Below are 20267 nucleotides of genomic sequence, written 5' to 3'. Positions count from 1 at the left end.
TCCTATCCTTTTGTTACAAAAAAAAAAAACCCCCAAAAAAACCAAGCCTTGAAATACAAACATATTAGAAAAATAGCTGATTGGCTAATACATTTGTTATGTTATTTATATATATGTGTGTGTGTATATCTATAGCTATATATTTCTCTTAGTCTTTCCCTGGCTTTCTTTAAGTCCCAACTAAAGTACCTCCTGCTAAAGGAAATCATCCCCGACCCCTCTTCATTCCAGTGCCTTCCCTATAATTATTTCCTATTTATCCTTTGTATACATGTGTTTGTCTCCCCCATTAGATTATAAGGTCCCTGAGGGCAGGGATTGTCTTTTGCTTTTTATTGTATCCCCAGCACTTAGCACAGTGCCTGGCACATAGAAGGTGCTTAATAAATGTTTATTGGTTGATTAATTTCTGTAGCAGTACAGCCCTTTTAAAAAAAACTCTAGGAAGAAAGGGAAAAAAAGCATTTATTAAGCACCTTCCATATGCCAGGCAGTATGCAAAGGACTTTACAATGGTACCTCATTTGATTCTTACAACAACCCTGGGCAGGAAGTGGGTGCTGTTCTTGTCTTCATTTTACAGTTGAGGAAACTGAGGCAGAGGTTAAGTGAATCACACAGCCAGGTATCAAGTTTGAAGGAAGGGCATCTTCCTGCATGAGGAAACAGGAAAACCAGCTCCTTTGGGGGTGGCAGATCTGCAGCACCCCGTTTTTGCTGCCTCTCCGCCCGCGCCCCCCCAAAAGTACAGCTCTCCTCGGTTCTCCCCAGGCTCTCTGGCTGGAGCGGCATGATTAGAAGTATTGGAGATTGGGGGATCTGCACGGGGCCAGCAAGTCCAGCCGACCCATTTTACGGATGAGGAAACTGAGGCCCGGAGGTTCAATGACTTTCAGAGGCGGAGCTCCAAAGCCAGCTATCTTCCCACTGCACCCGGAATGGGAGAGAGTTGGGGGAGGGGGTGCAAACCAGCCCCTTCCCGCGCCTGGCGGGGAGCCGGGAAGAGGCAGCGACGTGGGGGTTCGAGGCCAGAGGCGCCGCAGCTTTGCCACCCGCGGCTCCGGGCTGCATCCAGATGTGCCCGCAGATTCCCGGCCGCTGCAGCCACTCCTGCTGGAAAAAGTTATTTTTTTTTTCGGGGAGGCTGGGGGGAATGTATCCAACCCGAAGGGGCTTCACGTGCGGCATCCGCGTGCTCGCACCCCTAAGTGGAGGACACGCCCGTGGCGAAAGTGCGGCTGGCGGAGCGCGTGCTGGCCCTCGGCGCTGCTCCCCGCTCCCGCCCCCCTCCCCACCGCGCCGCGCCGCGCTCCCTGACGTCACCGGCCCGCGTCGCGGCCGGAAGTGACGCGCTTCTCCCGCGCCCGATGCTGGTTCTCCTCAGTCTCCGGGTCCGGTGGCGGCGGCGGTGGCGGCGGTGGCGGCAGGCGCGGTGGTAAGTGTCTGGGCCCGGGGCTGGTGGGGAGATGCCCGTCCTGGGTGGCCTCGCCCCCAGGGGGCCCGCGAGTCTGCCTGCCGTTCTTCGTGTCCGCCGCTCAGGGCGGGTCCGGGCGCGGGGCCTGTGGCGGGGCCGAGGCCGGGCCCGCCTCCAGACCTCCGTGGAGAGATTTCCCGCCCCCCCTCCCCCGCGTGGGCTCCGAGCCCTCCGACCAGAAGCAACCTTCGGGGCCGCCGAGTGGCCCATTTTACAGATGAGGAAACCGAGGCCCAGAGCGGGACGCCACTTGTCCCCTGGGCCCGTGGCCCGCCCGCCGGGGAATGTCGCTGCTTAGGGGCTCGAGAAAGTGAGGTGGGATGGCATAGCGAGTAAGGCGCCTGATCTGGGTTCGAATTTGACCTCCTGCGCTCGCAGTGTGACCCTGGGCAAGCGGCTTGACATCTCTGAAGCTCAGTTTCCTCATCTATCAAATGGGGAAAAGAATGCTTGTTTCTCAGCCTCAGTTTCCCCACCTGTGCAGTGAGTCTCATAACCCCCGCGGTGCTGACTTCGCAGGGTGACTGAGAACCAAGGGAGACAACGTATCGTAGGGGGCTCTGCAAACCTTTGGAATTGTCATTGTTGCTCTGCTTCTGGCATCCGGCACAGTTTCTATCACTGATGGCCAAGCCACCGTCCTCCACCACGCCCCCCACTCCTCCTTTTGGGATGGAGGAGCTGCCGGCCTCTGGCACTTAATCACTGGGTAAATCATTTAACCTCTGGGCCTTAGCTTCCTCATCTGGAAAATGGGAATGAGAATCCAGGTAGCATCTGCCTCCCTAAGACTGTTGTGGGACGTGAATGAGATGATACTTGGAAAGTTAGAAAGTTTCCAAGGTCCCTTCCAGATCTGACGTTCAAATAAATGACAAAGTTTATCCTTCCAGGGTCTCAGTTCAAATGTTCAGCAAACATTTATTGAGTTGCTGTTTTGTGGAGCCCAGTGCTGGGCTCTGGAGGAAATAGAAAGTTTAGATATCACACAGCCCTTGTCCTTGCTTACTGTCAAGTAATGAAATGAGATACAAACACAGATAACTAGAATCCCAGGATCATAGAGAAAGCCAGGAGGGACTTGAGATGTTAGAATGTCCAGTTTCCTAGTTTTACAGATAAGGAAACCGGAGGCCCAGTTATGTTCAAGGTCACAAAAATAGTAAGTGGCAGAGCTGGAATTTGAACCTAGGCCTTCTGACTGTGTAGCTACATGAATACCTCAAAGATCTGTGATTTCCACCCTTCCTGGCCATGTCTGTAATTAAGGTATTAATACTGTAATGCTTTTTAAATGCATCTGTAGTACCTAGGGTAAATGCTGTTATGTATTATTATTTTAGAGGCAAGGAAAATTTTTTCAGTGGACACATCTCATTGAAATTTGTGTAAAATTTGGAGTCTGGGAAAGTTGATGAAGCTAAGCTAAACTTACCGAATTGCTGTGGCCTTAGAATTGATCACTCTCCAGCCAGCTTTCTGGTGATTGGTGGGTTTGTGTGTATTAACATTATAAGATGTGATAAATACATTAGAGAAACATAAAAGATAATAGCTAATTGTTATAGTGGTTCACAAGGCACTTCAGTATAGATTTGTACGTACACACCCCCATCCCCCACCCCGCCCCCAGCCCTGTGAGGTAGGTACTATATTTTCCCCTACAAGTGAGGAACCTAAGGCTCCAAAGCATTAAGTGTATTGCCTAGGGTTGCATATCTAGTAAATGTGTGGGGTAGGATTTCATCACGGTATTGGAATAGAACCCAGTTTTTCCTAATTACAAGTCTGGGGCTCTAGCCACTGTGCCACCTAGCTAGAGTACTACATTAAGTCTCAGGGGAAAGTTTGTTGCTCTAGTAGAGGAAGCAAGGTACAGTGGATTGTGCAGCAGATTTGAAGCCGGAAGACCAGGGTTTGGATCTCATCTATACCATTTATCGTAACACTAATAACTAATATTTATGTAGTGTTTACTATGTGCCAGGCACTGTGCTCAGTGCTTTACAATTATTATCTCATTTAATCCTCACCACAACTCTGAGAGATAGGTGCTGTTATTGTCCCCATTTTACAGATGAGGAAAACGGAGGCAGACAGGGTTAAGTGACTTGCCCAGGGTCACACAGCTAGTGTGTGACCAGTGTGTCCAGCCTGAGGTTGGATTTGAACTCAGGTCTTCCTGCCCAGCGTTCCATCCACTGTACCACTTAGCTCCTGTGTGACCTTGGGTACCCTCTCTAAGCCTTCGTTTCTCACCTATAAAATGAAAGGGCTGGACTAGTTGTCTTGAAGCTCTCTTTCGGCTGTAAGTCTGCGATCCTATGATAGGGTTTTCAGGAAAAGCTTCCTCGAGAAGGTGTTAGTGGGACTTTAAGGAGGGATAGGAATTCAGCAGGCAAAGAAGTGTGGGGGACATTCTTGGCATAAAGAATAGAGTCTGCACAGACAGGGAGGCAGGAGAACCCAGGGCAGGGTTAGAGGACAGATCCAGTTTGTAAAATAAGTGGACGTCTAGAAAGCCCTCTCTTCAGCGGCTGTTAGGAGAGAGGCTGAGAAGTAGAAATCCTTCCCTGACACTCTTTGGTATCATCCACAGCCTCGCTCTGCGCTGCATCCAGAGGGGTCATCTTTAGATTGCTTCATCCCTGCCCTGATTTACCTCCCCTTCCTCAGAGGACTGTGGGCGCTCACAGGGGCCGAGGGCTCCTGAGCACTGACTTAGTGGGACCTGGGGCGTGTTCCAGGCTCTTCCAGCAAAGCGTCAGCCTTCATGCTGCCCACAAACAGCTATTTCATCGGGGTGGGAAGTGTCTCCAGCCATGCTGGGCTGTGCGTAGCTTCTCTTTCATGCTTTTCAAATGTTTTCTTCTTTCAGTGTGTCTTAACTCAAATGGGTGATGAAAAGGATTCTTGGAAAGTGAAAACTTTAGATGAAATTCTTCAGGAAAAGAAGCGAAGGAAGGAACAAGAAGAGAAGGCAGAGATAAAACGCATAAAAAATGTAAGCCACTTTTGTCAAGTCAATGGTTTGTAAAAAGGAAGTTTAATGTCTTTGCACTCATTTTTCCATTAGAACCTCGCTTCTTCGGTGAAGTGGTTTTGTACTTCCAAATGTCACAGGTGAGCCAAAGTCTCTTTAAAAAGTTCCCAAAACCCCATCTGATTTCTCAGTTTATCTCAAAGATAACAAAACTAAAGCTATTTCTAGATCAGGGGTTCTTAACCTGGGGTTCTTGAACATTTTTTTAAAAAGATTTTTATAACCATTTTGATACTATTTTTTTGGTAATCCTATGTATTTTACTTTGTGCATTAAAAACGTGATTCTGAGAAAGGGTCCATAGTCTTCACAAGACTACCAAAGGGGTCCATGACGCAGAAAAAGGTTAAGAACCCTTATGCTACATGAAGATTTGTTTGGAGAATAAAATATTTGGGACCTAACATAATTATTGAATATTTTAAAGTGCAGTTGGATTAATGTTCTTAATTCTTTTCATGCTCACACTTACAAATAATTCTGTTTATAAATATTGATAAAATATTGCTTTGAGAAATTAACATCTCTATTAGTTTGCAAGATAACATGCTCAGAAGAGCTCTTCAGTAAGTTGACACTATCTGTCATGTAGAATGCCACCTTCATTTAAGTATTTATTGAATGCAGCACAGTACCATGCACACCGTAGAGCTTTATACGTTCTCTAGCTTTCTTCTCTATGTATGCGGTGTCTAGAAATCTAGTTGGTAACTGTAGAAGAAGAGAAACGCTGCCTCTGTCATGGGACCAAATGCTCACGAACGTTGCTCACGAACAGCTGTCTCACTGACTACCGCAGAACATATGCACTGGCTTCTTAGGACTTACACAGTGTCCTGCAGTACGAGGGTGCAGGCACTGAGAGACATCATATGCCCCTAATGAAAGAATTTGATTTTTGTATTTTATTGGCCCATTGAAATTTGTGTAAAACTTTGTGTCTGAGGTCATTGATGAAGCTAACCTGAATGTCATTTTTCAAAAAATAAAATGGTCGGGGTTTTTTTTTCTTTCTGTTTTCCTTTTAGTCTGATGATCGGGATTCCAAGCGGGATTCCCTTGAAGAGGGGGAGCTGAGAGATCACCGCATGGAGATAACGATCAGGAATTCACCTTACAGGAGGGAAGATTCTATGGAAGACAGGTAAATGGGCAGCGTCCTCATTCCCTGAAACTGGATGGAAGTCTGGTGGAGGGGCCTTTGTCAGGCCGGCTCTTTCAGTCAAGCTAGAGTTGCTAAGTATTGCTTTGAAAAGGTCCACCTTGGGGACTGATGGCTAGTCTAAATTTCATGTTTAGAACTGAGTCATTATGTGGCTTCTCCTAAATTACCCACCTCTTCCATGCTTGAAGATCTAAAAATAAAAACAACCGTTGGCATTTATATGGCGTGTTGAAGCTTGGAAAGCACTCTTCACGTGTACTTCCTTTAAGCCATAATCTATGGGATAGGTCCTGCAGGTACCGTCATCCCCATTGTACAGATGAGGAAACAGAAGGTGGGTCACCTCACTAGTGAGCGTCAGAGGCAGGCTGTCGACTGAATGTGAAATTAGATGTAGATTAAACGGTAACAGTTACCATATTTTATGATAATGTATTGATTCCAATTTCATAGGAAAAATGGGAAAGATTGCCTGAGCAAGGCTGTTGTTTTGCCAACTTGGTACCAGTTTGCTTTACTGGCATATTCTTTCAAGGGCCAGTGCTCATAGGAATTGATGAGGTGAATGTAGCCAGCAAAGGAGACCTGGAAGCATTGGTCCTAGATTTGAAAGACCCTGTTCTTATACTTGCTCCTACCTTTATTAGCCGTGCTGTTCTGGAGAGAGGGCCAATCACCCTCTATGAGCCTCAGTGTCCATTCTATAAAAGAGATAGGATAATACCCATATTGCCCCCTCACGTGGTTATTATAGGGAAAGAGCTTTTTAAATCATAAACTATTCAAGTTTTTCTGATTCTTGGCATCATAAATATAGTGGAGTGACTAGCAACCTGAAGTGAAGTGGGATAGCACAGTGCCAGGCACATAGTAGGCACTTAATATGTGTTTTTTGATAAATAGTACCTAGCATTTACATAGCACCTCCTATGTGCCAGGCACTATGCTAAGCACTCTATATAGATCTCATTTGAGCTTCACAAGAACCCTGGGAGATAAGTGCTGTTATTATCATCTCCATTTTACATATGAGGAAACTGAGACAGATTAAGATTAAGTGACTTGCCTAAGGTCTCAGAGCTAGTACATATCTGGGGCTGGACTCCAAGCCTGGCATTCTCTCCACCACACCACTGAGAGGCCTGGATAGAAGTTGGTGTTCACAGTGCTGCAGGATTTTTGGAGGAGCCATAGGTTCTTCTAGACTAACCTTTCCAACTACAGGATGAGAGAAGCGAGAGCCAGAGCAGCTGCACACCTTGTCGGAGGCTGTGTCGCTTGTCAGGGCGGCAGCAGGGCCAGAAGCCTGCTGTCCTGGTATAGGGTGCTTCCCCTCCACTGTGCACCCATCCCCCCCTTAGTCAAGTGGGAAGAAACCTTGATGGTGGTGCTTCCCCCGCCAGGGCTAGAAGCAGTAGGGGCTAGAAAGGAGCTCCTCAGATGTTCCGCCTGCTTGGAAGACTTGTGTTCTGGGGACTTCGCTTGGTATACCCGGTTGGCTTTGTCCGTACCTTTTCATGTGACCTGTGCCCTATAGAAATACATTTTTGCTGTGACTTCAGGTTTCACATCCTGACTAACCGCTGCCTCACCTTCATTTCCATGGCAGAGGGAGGCCGTGCCTGCTGCTCTTTTTATGTAGTTTGTGGCCGTGCTCGTAATTAAGCTGTTAATTGTGTGCTGTTTTAATAAGTGCACCTGTTGCGCATGGAGTGACCGCTGTTTTGCATTGTAATCTTAGAGGTGAAGAAGATGACTCCTTGGCTATCAAACCCCCCCAGCAAATGTCACGTAAAGAGAAAGCTCATCACAGGAAAGATGAGAAGAGGAAAGAGAAACGGCGGCATCGCAGTCACTCAGCAGAGGGAGGTACAGAACTGTTTTCCTTCTGCGCGCCCATCACTTTGACATTAGCTTCTTCTTCCCTTCAGACTTTTCTTCCCTAGGGCATTCTGGAGAGGTGGGCCCTCATCCCTTCGCAGAGTTTTTCCCTGTTATTTTTGTATTGCTTTGTCCCTGGGTATGATTTGATCGGGTAAAATTTATTTGGTTCAGAGTATAGAAGTCCCCACTCCCATCTCTGCCGCTTAATATTGAGCCGATTTAATAATCATAATTCACGTTCCATTTGTTGTCGCTTGTCAGTGAGAACAGTGATCCATCAGATGCATGGACCAGAGACCAGAATGGACAGTGCTGTGCGCCCTCTCCCCTCTGTGTCCGCTGGCCTGCTCTGGCTCCTCCTGTGGGTTGGTCAGCTTTGTGGTCAGTCTTGTTGCCAAGCAGGCTGTCTTCCATTTATAGAACACTTTACAATTTACAAAGTGTTTCCATTATTGCATTGCATTTCATTATCTTAATTGAGCCTTGAAGCAGAGAGCCGGGGCAGGAATTATTATCTGTTTTTTCCTGACAAGGAAACTGAAGGGATTGAAGCAGTTGTGACTTATCCAGGGTCACACAGGAAGCGGCACAGCTGGAGCTTGAGCCTGGGCCCAGCCCCTGTTGTAGTGCTCTGTGTCTTGTGGCATGCACCAAGTAGGACATGAAAGGCAGGGGAGTGTGCCAGAGAACCTGGGGAGTTCTAAAATGATTCTGATGCGCGCGCGCGCGCGTGTGTGTGTGTGTGTGTGTGTGTGCGTGTGCGTGTGCCCGTGGGGTAGGCAGGGGGGTATTGAAGAAGACTTACTGTGGACTGCATTTGAGATGGGATTTATTAACTGACATTTTGGTTAGAAATCTGAGTCAAGGCCCTGATCACATAAAAGAAGACTCTAATCAAAGGGAGTCGCTTATTCATGTGCTGTAATTTACATTTTAAATTAAGTTCCTGGAACTTCAGTGTATTCCTACGAGTGTGACAGGATGTTTCCCCTCATCAGGGAAGCATGCCAGGGTGAAAGAGAAGGAGCGAGAACATGAGCGGCGGAAACGGCACCGGGAGGAGCAGGATAAAGCACGGCGGGAATGGGAGAGGCAGAAAAGGAGGGAGATGGCGCGGGAACATTCCAGGAGGGAGAGGTGAGAGCCTTCTGTTAGCCAGCCAGCCTCTGAAGTACTTAGCACAGTGCCTGGCCCAGAGTAGGTGCTCTGTAAATTTTAGTTGCTAAAATCGTCATCGTCGTTATTAATATTATTATTACCTATGAGATGCAGAACACAGTACTGAGCGCTGTGCTAGGGAATACAAAAATGGTAGTAAGATTCCTTACAGTTAAGGAATGAAAAGACATGATAATAACTTAAAAAGTAATGTGTCCATAAGGAGAAAGGAATAGAATTCAGGCTCAGTCCATAATGCTAAGTGAAGGGAGAATAAAAGAAGTCAGTGTGGGATAACACTAGACAATTAAAGTTTCCTAGAGAAATATAACTTTAAACTGAGATTTATAGGAAATGATGGAAATATATCGGAGAAAAGGGTAGTGCGGTGTTCTAAATGTAGCTAAAGCAGAGATGAGAGCTGAGGGAGGGGGCCTGGTGGGTGCTGGCTAATGGGCTTCCCTCAACGCCAGCTTAAAAAGTGGGGATTCCAAGTTCTTGGAAAGGAGAGCCACGGGATTAAAGAATGTCCTCTGCTGAGCCCTGTCGCGTCACTCAGGCAGGCTCGTCCAGAGCAGGAAGAAGTTGGAGGCAGAGGGGAGAGCTGGCAGCGGGCCGAGGAAGGGCCGCTAAAGCAGTAGGGGTGGTAAGAACTTCATAACGGCGCTAAGAGCCAGCCTTTCCAGGGCTCTCATTGGATTCCCCTCGACAGCCCTATAGAGAGGTGCTATCATTGTTCCCCCTAGATTTCTTAACTAGTGGGACATGGAAGTAAGGAGAGAGAAGAGGTATAAATAATTGAGTTTAGGAAACCAGCAGAATGATGATGGAGAACCTCAGCCAACCCTGGACTGGGTACAAAGAAGAGGCATCCTCTCCCCTCCTGGAGCTCATATTCTAGAAGGGGCGTGCAGGATATAAACCAGCAAGTATAGTACAAGATGATGGACAGCCAGGTGGTACAGTGGTTAGACCTAAGTTGGAATCCTGCCTCAGACATTTGTTAGCTGGGTGACCATTTGGCAAGTTGTTTTGCCTCTCTTGGCCTCGGTGTCGTCGTGTAAAATGAGGGGGTTGCATTTTATGTCCCTTAAGGGCTCTTCTAGCTCTAAATCTGTGTTGTTCGGGTTCCCCAGGTGCTAAATCATTGCTCTTTAAAGTTACACTAGGGGAAAAGTGATTACTTTCTTAGAGAGGAGGAATAGGGAATCAGGGAATGCTTCATGGGAGAGGTGGCATCAGTACTGGATGGGAGAGGAAGTCAGAATTCTAGGCCCATGGAAAAGTGTGACCAAAACATGCCAGGGGAAAGCAAGGCCAGTCCACATGGCTGGAGCCAAGAAGGCATGGAAGCCTGGAAGGGAAAGTGGTACCAGGTTGGGACATGCCTTGAGTCCCAGGCCAAGGCATTTAAACTATTTGGGACCGTCCAAGGGTTTGAGAGAAGAGGAACATCATTTGATCCGTGCATCAGGAAGATGCTTTGGCCATCGGTGAAGGACGAGAATGGAGCCTGGAATGCCTGGGGGGAGCGCTCCAGTGGGCCACAGAGGGAGCAGTGCCCAAGCAGGGGCATAGACCAGGGCAAAAGACGGTCTGGGATGGGCCCGCTGCCGGGGGAAGCTCCGTGCAGGATGTCTGACAGGTGCCTGTGCTTCCTGAAGGGGGCGTGAAGTTAGGAAGAGGAGATCTTAGTGTCAGCCAGTGCTCGGATTGGAAGAGAAGGAGGCAGTGGAGAGAGGTCGTCCACCCATAACGTGCAGGCTTGAAAATGAGAGGCAGAGGGTGGTGATTGGATTGTGGGGAGGCATTTCATAAACAGGCTTAAACAGTAAGGAAGATTGGTGGGATGGGACAGGCTTGAGCTGCTAGCAGGGAAGGGATGTGAGGGGGTGGGGCCCTCAGGGATGGAGGGACACAATCACACAGTGTCAGAATTGGAACTGGTCTCACCCCCTCCCTGGAAAAAGAGCCCCCACGAATTGTTAGGAAGTGTTTCCCGGCATCAGACCTCGGTTTGCCTGTTTGCAGCTTCTGCCCAGTGCTCTTAGTTCTTCCCTGTAGGGCCAGGCAAAATCAGTAAGCCCAGGTAGGTCCAGAATGAGTGCAGATAGCCATTCCCCTGACTGGGTTGCATTGTTCAGATTCACATGGCTTACTTCCATTGAGCTGGAACCAGCGACCATATTTTACATCCAGATCCATGGGTCTCCTTCAGGGGATTCGTGATTTCACTAACAGGGACCTGAGTGTGTGGGTTGCTGTGGTGGCCCCTCCTGTGTTCAGTCACGTCTCGTCTCCTCCTCCGTGATGACCTGATGGTAGCTGTCCGTCCTCTCCTTCCTCAGGCTTCTCGACACTAGCACCTCCATTTCCTCCAATCAGTGTCCGTGTGAAGCAGACTTCAGGTTTTTCACCAGTACCCTTCCTAAACCGTGATGCCCCACACTGAACTCAGAATTCAGATGGAGTCAAACCAGGGTTGAGGATAGTGAGGCTGTCACCTCGTTGGTCCTGGAGCCTGAGATCCCCAGAGCTTACACGTCGATGCTGACCCAGGGGACTAGCCATCCATTAAAACCCCCAGATTTTTTCAGACAACTTGCTTCCTCTTGCAAAGAAATGATTTTTTTTTTCAAACTCAAGTGTAATAAATTTCATCTTAATTAGATTCAGCCTAATCCTCTAACCTGCCGTGGTCTTTTTAGATCCTGACTCATCTCATCCAGTGCATTAGCTTTCCCTCCTCAACTTTTAGCTTCCTCAGATTTCATAAGGATTCTATCTGGGCCTTTATCTAAACCATTGATAAAAATGTTACCCATGAGAGGGCTATGCATAAATTAGTGGGACGTGCCACTGAAGATCTCTTCTTTACACGCTGTCATCCAGGACTTCAGATCTATCCATTAAGTCCATTTCCAGTCCATGCAGTTGCTGTTTTCCTGATGTCTTTTTCTTCTCATAAAGGCCACGCTTTGCAAGTCTGTTTTCTGCTTCATTTTTCTTTGCATAGTCAAGGTGATCATAAATCATGTCAGAGCCTGTGTTGTTTTGCCACCACCAAATTGGGTTCTGAATCCAAAGACAAAAATGACTTCTGGAGTTGTCTTGTGTGTCTTGGCCGACTGTTCTCGAATTTCAGTCTTAGGCACTGTGGCCTTTCCAGGATAGTGGCCATCTCTAACCATCCATCTGTTTATATGGAAGAAGTCTTGTCTGTTGTGAACCTCTTGGTTCTGGTGGTTACAGTATCGTTCCTGGTGGTGGCTGGCTCCTCGAGCAGCAGGAGAAGGAGGGGCGCTCGGTGGCGCAGTGGATAGAGCCCTGGCCCTGAAATCAGGAGGACCTGAGTTTGAGTTCAGTCCGGCCTCAGACCAAGCACTTGACACTTATTAGCTGTGTGACCCTGGGCAAGTCACTTAACCCCAATTGCCTAAAAAAAAAAAAAAGAGACCTTACCAACTTTTTGATAGGAACTGCAGGGGCTATTTCATCAAACACAGCTAAAATCTAAGAAAACTATTTAGGCCAGGCATGAGGAGGTCACTTCTGTAATCCCTGCTCCTCGGGAGCTCTGAACTGCGGGAGGGCTAAATCCTGTCAGGAGTCCTCAGTAACTCTGGCAGCACTATGGGGAGCTCCTAGGAACGGGGTGCCTCAGGCTGGCAAAGGAGTAGAGAAGCCATGCCGATCAGTAACAGCACTGGGCCGAGGAGTGGCGGGTGCTCTTCCAACCTGAGTGAGATGGGGAGACCCTGTCTCCAAAAAACCCAGCTCTCCCTCCCCCTGCCCCACAGCTGTATTTGTAGCTTTCCCCTGACCTGCTCCTTCAGTAACCACATCAGAAAAAGAAGCTTGCTGAAACCATCCTAGTTGACAGCCTCTTCCTTCTCTAGATGTTCACAAACTGTTTCTAATAGTATGGTCTAGGATGTTTTGAGGAGTTGAAATCAAGCTCATTAGCCCATCATTTACTTGCAGATTCTATTCTCTTTTTTGAAAACAGGCCAGGACGTTGACCTTCAGTGCTCTAGTACCTGTCCTGTTCTCCCCCATCTTTCAGAGGTCACTGGCAAGGGCTCGGCCTTCATACCTGCCCATTTTCTGAATCCTTGAAGGGGGGGGTCTCATTGGGTCCTCTTTGACTATCACCTTTCTTATCTTTGACGGTTAACACCCTGCTGAGTCATTTTTGTTCTCTCCTTTCCAATCCAAAGGTCCTTCTCGGCGGCAGATAAAGCAGAATCTCAGTAGAGTCCCTCCTTCCCTCTGTGGTCAGCGATCACTGTTCCAGCCACCTCAGGCAACCATCCCATCCCTTTTTGAGTGGCCTCGTTTTCAGTCTAGCTAAGAAATCTATTTTGTTGTCCATAGTGCTCCTCCTCGGTCTCAGTCCTTCTGAGTGTTAGCGCTTCTCCTGGTGTTCTTACCAGAAAGCTCTCCAGTACCTCCCTGCCTTTGCTTTTGTTTTATCTGTGTGTGTTCCAAAAATCTTAACGTGTTTGGGGAGTTCTCAGTTCTGCTACACGTCTCTTCAAAAGACTCCTCTTTTTCCTCTTCACCAAAATTGTTCCTTTTTGTGACTTTCAAAAAATTGTTTTTATTGATGCCTTTTGCCTTGACTTCAATCACCTCCCGCTCCTGCCTCCTTATATCTTTTACTTTTGGTTAAGAATTCTCATAGCCATAATTGTGAAAGGTACTGATCTCATTCTCTTCTTAATTTTTGGTGGTGTGATTATTTATACTCAGGTTATGTAAAAGATATTTTCTAAAACCTAATTTGTGACTAAATACTTTATAGTTTTCCCAGAATTTCTTATCAGAAAGAAAGCTGTTCCCCTATTGATTTATGGCCTTGGGTTTATTAGGCACTGAACTATTTACTGTTTTGGTTTGTTTCTGTTTCTTGCTTGTCTCACCTCTTCCAGCAATCTACTTCTCTGTTTTTTAACCCAAGCCAAGTAGTTTTGAGGGTGATTGCTTTCTAGTAGTTGGAGTTATGGTAATGCTGTGTTGGGGTTAAGTGACTCCTTAAGTGACCTTCTTCATTTGTGCCTTTTTCATTTTTTCCCATGAGATTTTAGATTTTTTGTTCTTCCGTGTGAATTAATCATTTGTAATTTGATTGGTATAACACTGACCCTATAGATTAATTTAGGTAGTATACTCTATTGGCATTGCCCAACAAAGAGTGAATATCTCTCCGGTTGTTTGTCTCCTTTTGTTCTATAGAATGTTTTGTAGTTGTATTCATATAAACTTTGAGTGTGTTGTTTAGTTAATGATCACATATCTTATGAATTTTGTGGTTATTTTTATGCATTTTCTCATGGTTTCCTCCTAGTTTTTGTTAATGTTACATTTAAAAATTGATGATTTTGTATCCTATCTTGCTATAGCTGTTATCTTGATCAGTTTCTTGTCTGGTTTTGAGGAGTTTTCTAAGTAGACTATTATGTCATCTGTAGATAGTGATTGTTTTATCTCCTTTTTACTGATGTTTATAGCTTTGATTTTTTTTTTGTCTTTTTTTTTGCTGTAACTAACACTTCTAGCACTTTGTTCAGATAACAGTGGGGAGGGGGGATGTCTTTTTCTGTATACCTTCAGAATTTCATTCTTGAGAATTTTCCATCTCTCTTGGGCTGACTTCCCTTAGAGAATTTTAGTCAGTGATTTCCTTTGCCCAGAATCCTTTGAAATATATATGTCCTTCCCTTCTCCTCCCAATCTAGGGTTCAGGTTGGACTGTGAAGCTTTCCTCTCCTCCAGTTTTTAGGATGAAGGCCACTTCACTCCAGTTTTTCTACTCCCAACACCCAGTTGCTCTCTATTTGTGAGAATCAGGTCTAGAATAGAATTTTCCTTTATTGGTTTCCTACACTCCCCCACCCTCTGCTTTTGAGCAATGCAGTTATTCTGGAGATGCTCTGCTTTTGGCAGAATTCCAGCAGATGTTTGGGTCATTGAAGCCCCCCATCTTTCTTGTATCATGCCTTTATGCTAGGCTTATCATTTCCCAGACTCCTTGTTTAATTCCTCTTTTTTGTCCTAGTGGTCTACGGTCAACTACAGTCACTGATAAAATTGTTTTTGTCTCTCCCTTTGCTGGTCTTCACAGAAATGCTCTCTGCCCTACTTTTATTGATTCCTGGATTTCTTCACATGCACATACTTTATTACTGTCCAATGCTCCTCCCCTGACCCCCCTCAGATCTTCACCTAGTGGGGCCACACATGCCTGTGCAGAACTGCCTGTCACTCATGGGGCTCATCCCACAAACTCTCAGTGATATATGGGGGTCAGTTTGACCTCCTTACGGCACTGGGATCCTACTCTGTCCTCATTTTTGTGGTTTGTGTATGAATATTTGAGGCGGTGGGTTTTTGTATTGGCACTTCCTTGGATTTTGTCACCTGTGACCTTCTGAGTGCCGCTACCTCTTTTTTTTCTTAGTCATACTCTAGAACATACTTGACTTCTAAAAATACCAATGATTTCCTCCCTCCTCTATCCTTTTCACTTTGGATTTTGTCTGAATCTTCAGACCACCAAACAGTACGTTCTTGCCATACTTTATTATTTATTTATTATTTTTGTGAGGCAGTTGAGGTTAAGTGACTTGCCCAGGGTCACACAGCTAGTAAGTGTCATGTGTCTGAGACCGGATTTGAACTCAGGTCCTCCTGACTCCAAGGCCAGAGCTTTATCCACTGTGCCACCTAGCTGCCCCCTCCTTGCCATACTTTAATAGGTGCATATTCTCCCTGCCTGAGAGTCTGGCATTCTTATATTTTAAACTTACTAAGTTTTAGAAATCCATACCCCGTCCCCAGACACCATCTTCTTGGCCGGCTGGTTACCTCCCTGCTGTTCACCTCTCCGACATCATCCTTGACTTCAGTGGGTACCAGTGAGGAAAACACACTTTGCCCTGTGGTCTTGAGTTACTTGCCCAGGACATTTGTAATCTTGGGTACTTAGTCTTTCCTGCAGGATCCTTTGGGACTGCCCAGGGCAAGGAAGAGAAATGGGTGGTCCTTTGGGCCAGTGGTGGTAGTTCTTAGGCATGTCTTCATGAGAGGCTGGGAGGCTTCATGCCCCATGAAGACCATGGGCCACTCTTACTCTTGACTGGCTGAAAAACAGCTCCCTAGCTCCCTGGAGCAAGGGAGTCCTCACCGTCACTGCTCCCTTGCTCTTCTCCCTTTGGCATCTGGATCGTCCGTTGTAGTCCTGGGCTCTTTACATAAGACTTGTTCTTGGTTGTTTGTACACTACAGCCATGGTCCAGGCCTTCCTGTGCCCTGTCATCTTTTGCTCTTCCCCACTCAGGGGACAGCCACTTGATTTCTACTTCTGTGTTGCTAGCAGTGGGATAGCTGGTCAGTGATGTGGACAGTTTAGCTACTTTTTAAACATAATTCCAAACTGGTTTCCAGCATGGTTGGACTTGGTCATAGCTCTGCAGACAACTTATTTGTATGGCCATCTTCCCACAGTCCCTCCAACTCTGACTCCATCTTTTCTGAGCTTTGCTAATTTGCTGGGAATAAGATGAAACCAGGGTCGTTTTGATTTGTATTTCTCCCATTAGGGGTTTGGAGCAGCCTTTCCAAAGTTTACTGGTTTACAGTTCCTTTGAGGACATTTTATTCCTGTCCTTTGACCAGTTGGGGAATGGCTCTTCATTTTACACAGAACCAGTTCTCACTATATATAAATGCGACTCTAGGTGGGGCCTGGGCAGTGGCAGGGGGTCCTGCTGCAGGCACTGAAGCCTCTGACTGAGGGTCTGCAGAGCTGCCCAGAAGCTTACGTGAAGAGAGAATGGGCCGGGGATCTTGGATAGCGTGCAAAGATGGGTTTTCCCATTCAGCAGTCTCCCATCTCATCCTGGTTGCATTGATTTTGTTCATTCAAAAGCTTTTCTGTTTATTCAAAAGCTTTTTATTCATAGAATAAAAACCATCTGTCTTATCTTTTGTGAGCTCCACTTTCTCCCGTTTGGTTAAGAATTCTCCTAGCCAGAGATGGGAAAGGCTCCTGACTTCATTCTCTTATCATTTGTTTAGTGGTGTGATCTTTTATATTCAGGTCAGGCGTCCGATTTGAGCTTGTTATGGCATGTGGGGTAAGAGATGGGTCTGAACCTAATTCTCTGACTACTTCCCAGTGTTTCTCTTTGAGTAGGGCGTTCTTCCCTGTGAGTCAGTGCCCTCAGGTTTCATAGGGTTCCTTCGTAAAGGCCTTCCACACCTTGGTATGATGCTTCTCCACATTCTATCCTCTGGCCCCTGCTGCCCTCCCACTTGTTCTGATAAACCTGGCCTTGTGGCAGGGTGCTCCTGGAGACCAGTGTTCAGCTTGACGTTTGTTAGAAGTCACACAGAGGTTGCAGACACAGAAACCCGGCCTGCCTGATGCAGACCCCTGCAAACCTCTCCATGTGGCTTTCATTTTCAGATTGCTGTTGAGTGTCCGTCACTGTTTCTTCAGAACGTTTTTAACACTTTTACACCCTTTTATCACTCCCTCCTGGCCTTTCTACGACCTCTTACCTTGCTAACCACATCAGCTTCTTTTCCTTTTAAGATAAATCTCATTTTGTTGCTGCTTTTTCTTTTTACATTGACTCTAAATATGTCCCTTCCTCTTCCCCTCTCTGGGGAGCTAGCCCTCATTACAGAAAAAGAAAAGGAAAGAAGGAAAGAAGACCCAGCGCTCCAACATTCTTGCCAGACTTTACTAGGAGTATACTGTCCCTGGGTGAGAGCCTGGCTTTCTTATATTTTAAACTGACTGGGGTTTAAAAATCCAGACCCAGTCCTCAGACACCATGTTCTTGGCCAGTCGTTCTCCTCCCAGGTTAGCGGCTGTCTTTGGCATCCTGTCTCACATTTTATTAAATGTCCACACCTGTTGTCTACCCTTCGCATTTTCTAAACTCTTCTCTTGAGCCAGGGCACTGTAGTAACACAACTTTTAGTTTTCCCTTTTCTCACTAACTTCTTTTACCTCATATCTTCCGTTCTGACCAATTTGTTTCATATTTCCTTTTTCTTAGTTATATCAATTTGCCAGTTACCTTCTGCTGGATTACTCCTCCTCAGACCTTTCCCTCCTTCATATGAGAAGGGATGGAATCCAGAGTATGGCTAGAGAAGCTAGCATTGGATGGGAGAAGGGGGGGATCGACCATCTGAGATGAGAGGGGCCCAAGAGGAGAATTCTGCATCCCCTCTGCCCCGTCATCCTGCCCTGGGGTTGCAGGGGCAAAGCAGCTACTTCAGTTTGGTTGTTGTCTGCTCATTGATAGATGTAACTCCCTCAGAAGGGGAGAGGAGCCCAAGCTAAGGAAGAGGAGTTGGGATGGATGAGTTTTGTCCTGACCCTGTTTAAGCAGCTCTCTCCTCCCGCATGTTCCTCACTTCTTCAGTAAGCTGACTCTATGGCCGAGAGAATTGGAGCCTGTTGTCATTAGAGCAGATGGAGGGCCTGGGGTCAGCTGTGGGTGGAAATGTCTGAGGTTCTGCTGAGCTGGGCCCTTGCGCTTTTAGAGGGAACGTTGAGAGGCAGAGGGAAAGCCCCAGGCCAAGCTGGCTTGGGATGGCAAGGGATGCACACATTGGCAGACTCTGGGCAGCCCAGCCCACCCGGAGGTTTCCTGGGAGCTGGGGGCCGGCAGGCAGCTTCCCTTCAGCTAGCTGGTCTCAGTTTCAACAGAATTGGCTGTTCATTTGCCACTGGTGTGCCGGGGGAACCAGACTCCGGAGATACACAAACTGAGCTTTGATTGGAGCCCCCTCTGCTGAGGAGAACGGCACCATCTGCATAGCTTAGTCTTCGGAGGCTCCTACAGATAGCAACAAAAGGTGAAGTGACTTGCCCAGGGTCACACGGCCAGAATGCTCAGAGCTGAGGTCCTGTCTCCACCTGCTCTGCCTGCTGCTTCCCATGGGCTCATGGGCTGCTCAGGCTGGGCTGGGCTCAGGTGGTTTTTAATGTACTTTTTAGACTTTGTTATATCATACTAGCAAGCATGCTGACTCATAGTTCCTACAAAATTGATACCTTTTAATTCTATTAGGAAGCACTGAAGATAATGCTCTGTGGTCTCCCAGTTTTTAGCTTTTGGCACCCTACAACTGAATAACAATAATAATATAATAGCTAGCATTTATATAGTGTTTCATAGTGTGCAAAATGCCTTCCATAGTGGTCCTCATAACAATCCTAGAAGGTAAGTGCAGTCATTATCCCCATTTTGCAGATGAGGAAACCAAGGCTGAGAGAGTTTAAATGACTCACACCAGGTCACACAACCAGTTAGCGTCTGAGGCAGGATTTGAACTCAGGTCTTCTGACTCTGAGTCTAGCACTGTTCACTGTACCACCTATATTTTTTTAAGAAGAGAACAGTGATGACTCTCATGATAGTCAGGAAAATAATGTTTTTCCTCCAAGCAACCCCCAAATTTCCACCTAATTTATCCATCAAGCTCATATTTACTTTACCGGTGAATTAAACTCTGGTGGACTCTGGGTGGTGTCCTTTGGTTTGGATTGCCTCGAATGACGCAGCTGCTGGAGAAATCAGGCTTAGTCCCTCAGTCCTCCGAGCTGTCTTCCTCAGGACTTTCCCAGGAGGCGCCCCTGTCTGCAAAGTTGATGGGATTTTTGTTTTTGAGAGCTCTCTTTAAAACTGGGTTGTCATATGTACTCCAGAAATATTGGTGATGTAGTCTGGCAAAACTTGGATAGAAATAGTACTCGAACCGCTGCTGGAGCCTCCCGTTTTCCTGTTCTAGCAGAAGGATTCGGGGCTCCTTCCGCGAGTGACGTGACTCTGAGAACAGTACTTTGTGCATTCTTTGTCTGTCTGCAGAAGATCTTTTCTTATGTCAGCTGTTTTAATGTAAGTTGTTGAGGTTGAACAAGCTGAGAAAAGATCATTTGTAAATGAAAGTGCTGAAAAATACTGGAACCTTCCTGTTTGAATTAAAAAAAAAGTAGGCATCTGATTGTTTCCAGGGACCGTCTTGAACAGCTGGAGCGAAAGAGAGAACGGGAGCGGAAGATGAGGGAACAGCAGAAGGAGCAAAGGGAACAGAAGGAGCGAGAGAGACGGGCCGAGGAGCGACGCAAAGAGCGGGAGGCCAGAAGAGAAGGTAACGGGGCCTGCGGAACTGTGCCGCGGGGGCAGAGGTGCCAGCCAGGCCTCTCGGGCCTGCGCCTGCCTCTGGACAAAGTCTGCCCTCAAGGAGTGCTCGTTTGTGTGCTGCGCTTGGGAGGGCCTCGTTAGGGCGGGTTCCACTCCAGGAAAGGGTTCTTTAAAAGTTCAGTCCCTTAAACAGGCTGAAATGCGTTGAGTGCTGTTCACAGAAAGGTTGAGCTTGAAGCTGTCAGACATTTGGCAGATATGTGATGCCTCTGTTGGCCTCTGTGTCAAAGTAAATGTGCACAAAAGGGGAAGATCCGTTGTGGAGAAACTGGTCAGCCTCGACACACACTTGTAACACTTTTTTGTGTGCTG

General features: G+C 46.8%; 1 protein-coding gene across 8 annotated transcripts in view; it reads left to right on the top strand.

Annotated features, from left to right (window-relative positions):
* The first annotated feature begins 1379 nt into the window (after positions 1-1379).
* LOC114038130 (cyclin-dependent kinase 11B) overlaps positions 1380-20267 on the top strand; it is a 34962-nt gene continuing 16074 nt past the window's right edge. For 3 of the 8 annotated variants that reach the window (XM_027855286.1, XM_027855287.1, XM_027855285.1), the window contains exons 1-6: positions 1380-1435; positions 4353-4478; positions 5546-5661; positions 7424-7551; positions 8565-8703; positions 19766-19902. In XM_027855286.1, the coding sequence (XP_027711087.1) occupies positions 4368-4478; positions 5546-5661; positions 7424-7551; positions 8565-8703; positions 19766-19902 (631 nt within the window). In that variant the 5' untranslated portion in view covers positions 1380-1435; positions 4353-4367. Of the gene's footprint in view, positions 1436-4352; positions 4479-4550; positions 4598-5545; positions 5662-7423; positions 7552-8564; positions 8704-19747; positions 19903-20267 lie in introns of those variants that run through there. The other 5 variants (XM_027855281.1, XM_027855282.1, XM_027855280.1 and 2 more) reach the window with 3 other exon arrangements.

This window comes from Vombatus ursinus, unplaced genomic scaffold, assembly GCF_900497805.2.
Source record: "Vombatus ursinus unplaced genomic scaffold, bare-nosed wombat genome assembly UNPS02010822.1, whole genome shotgun sequence".
NCBI classification, from domain to species: domain Eukaryota; kingdom Metazoa; phylum Chordata; class Mammalia; order Diprotodontia; family Vombatidae; genus Vombatus; species Vombatus ursinus.
This window is presented reverse-complemented; position numbering and strand designations above follow the sequence as displayed.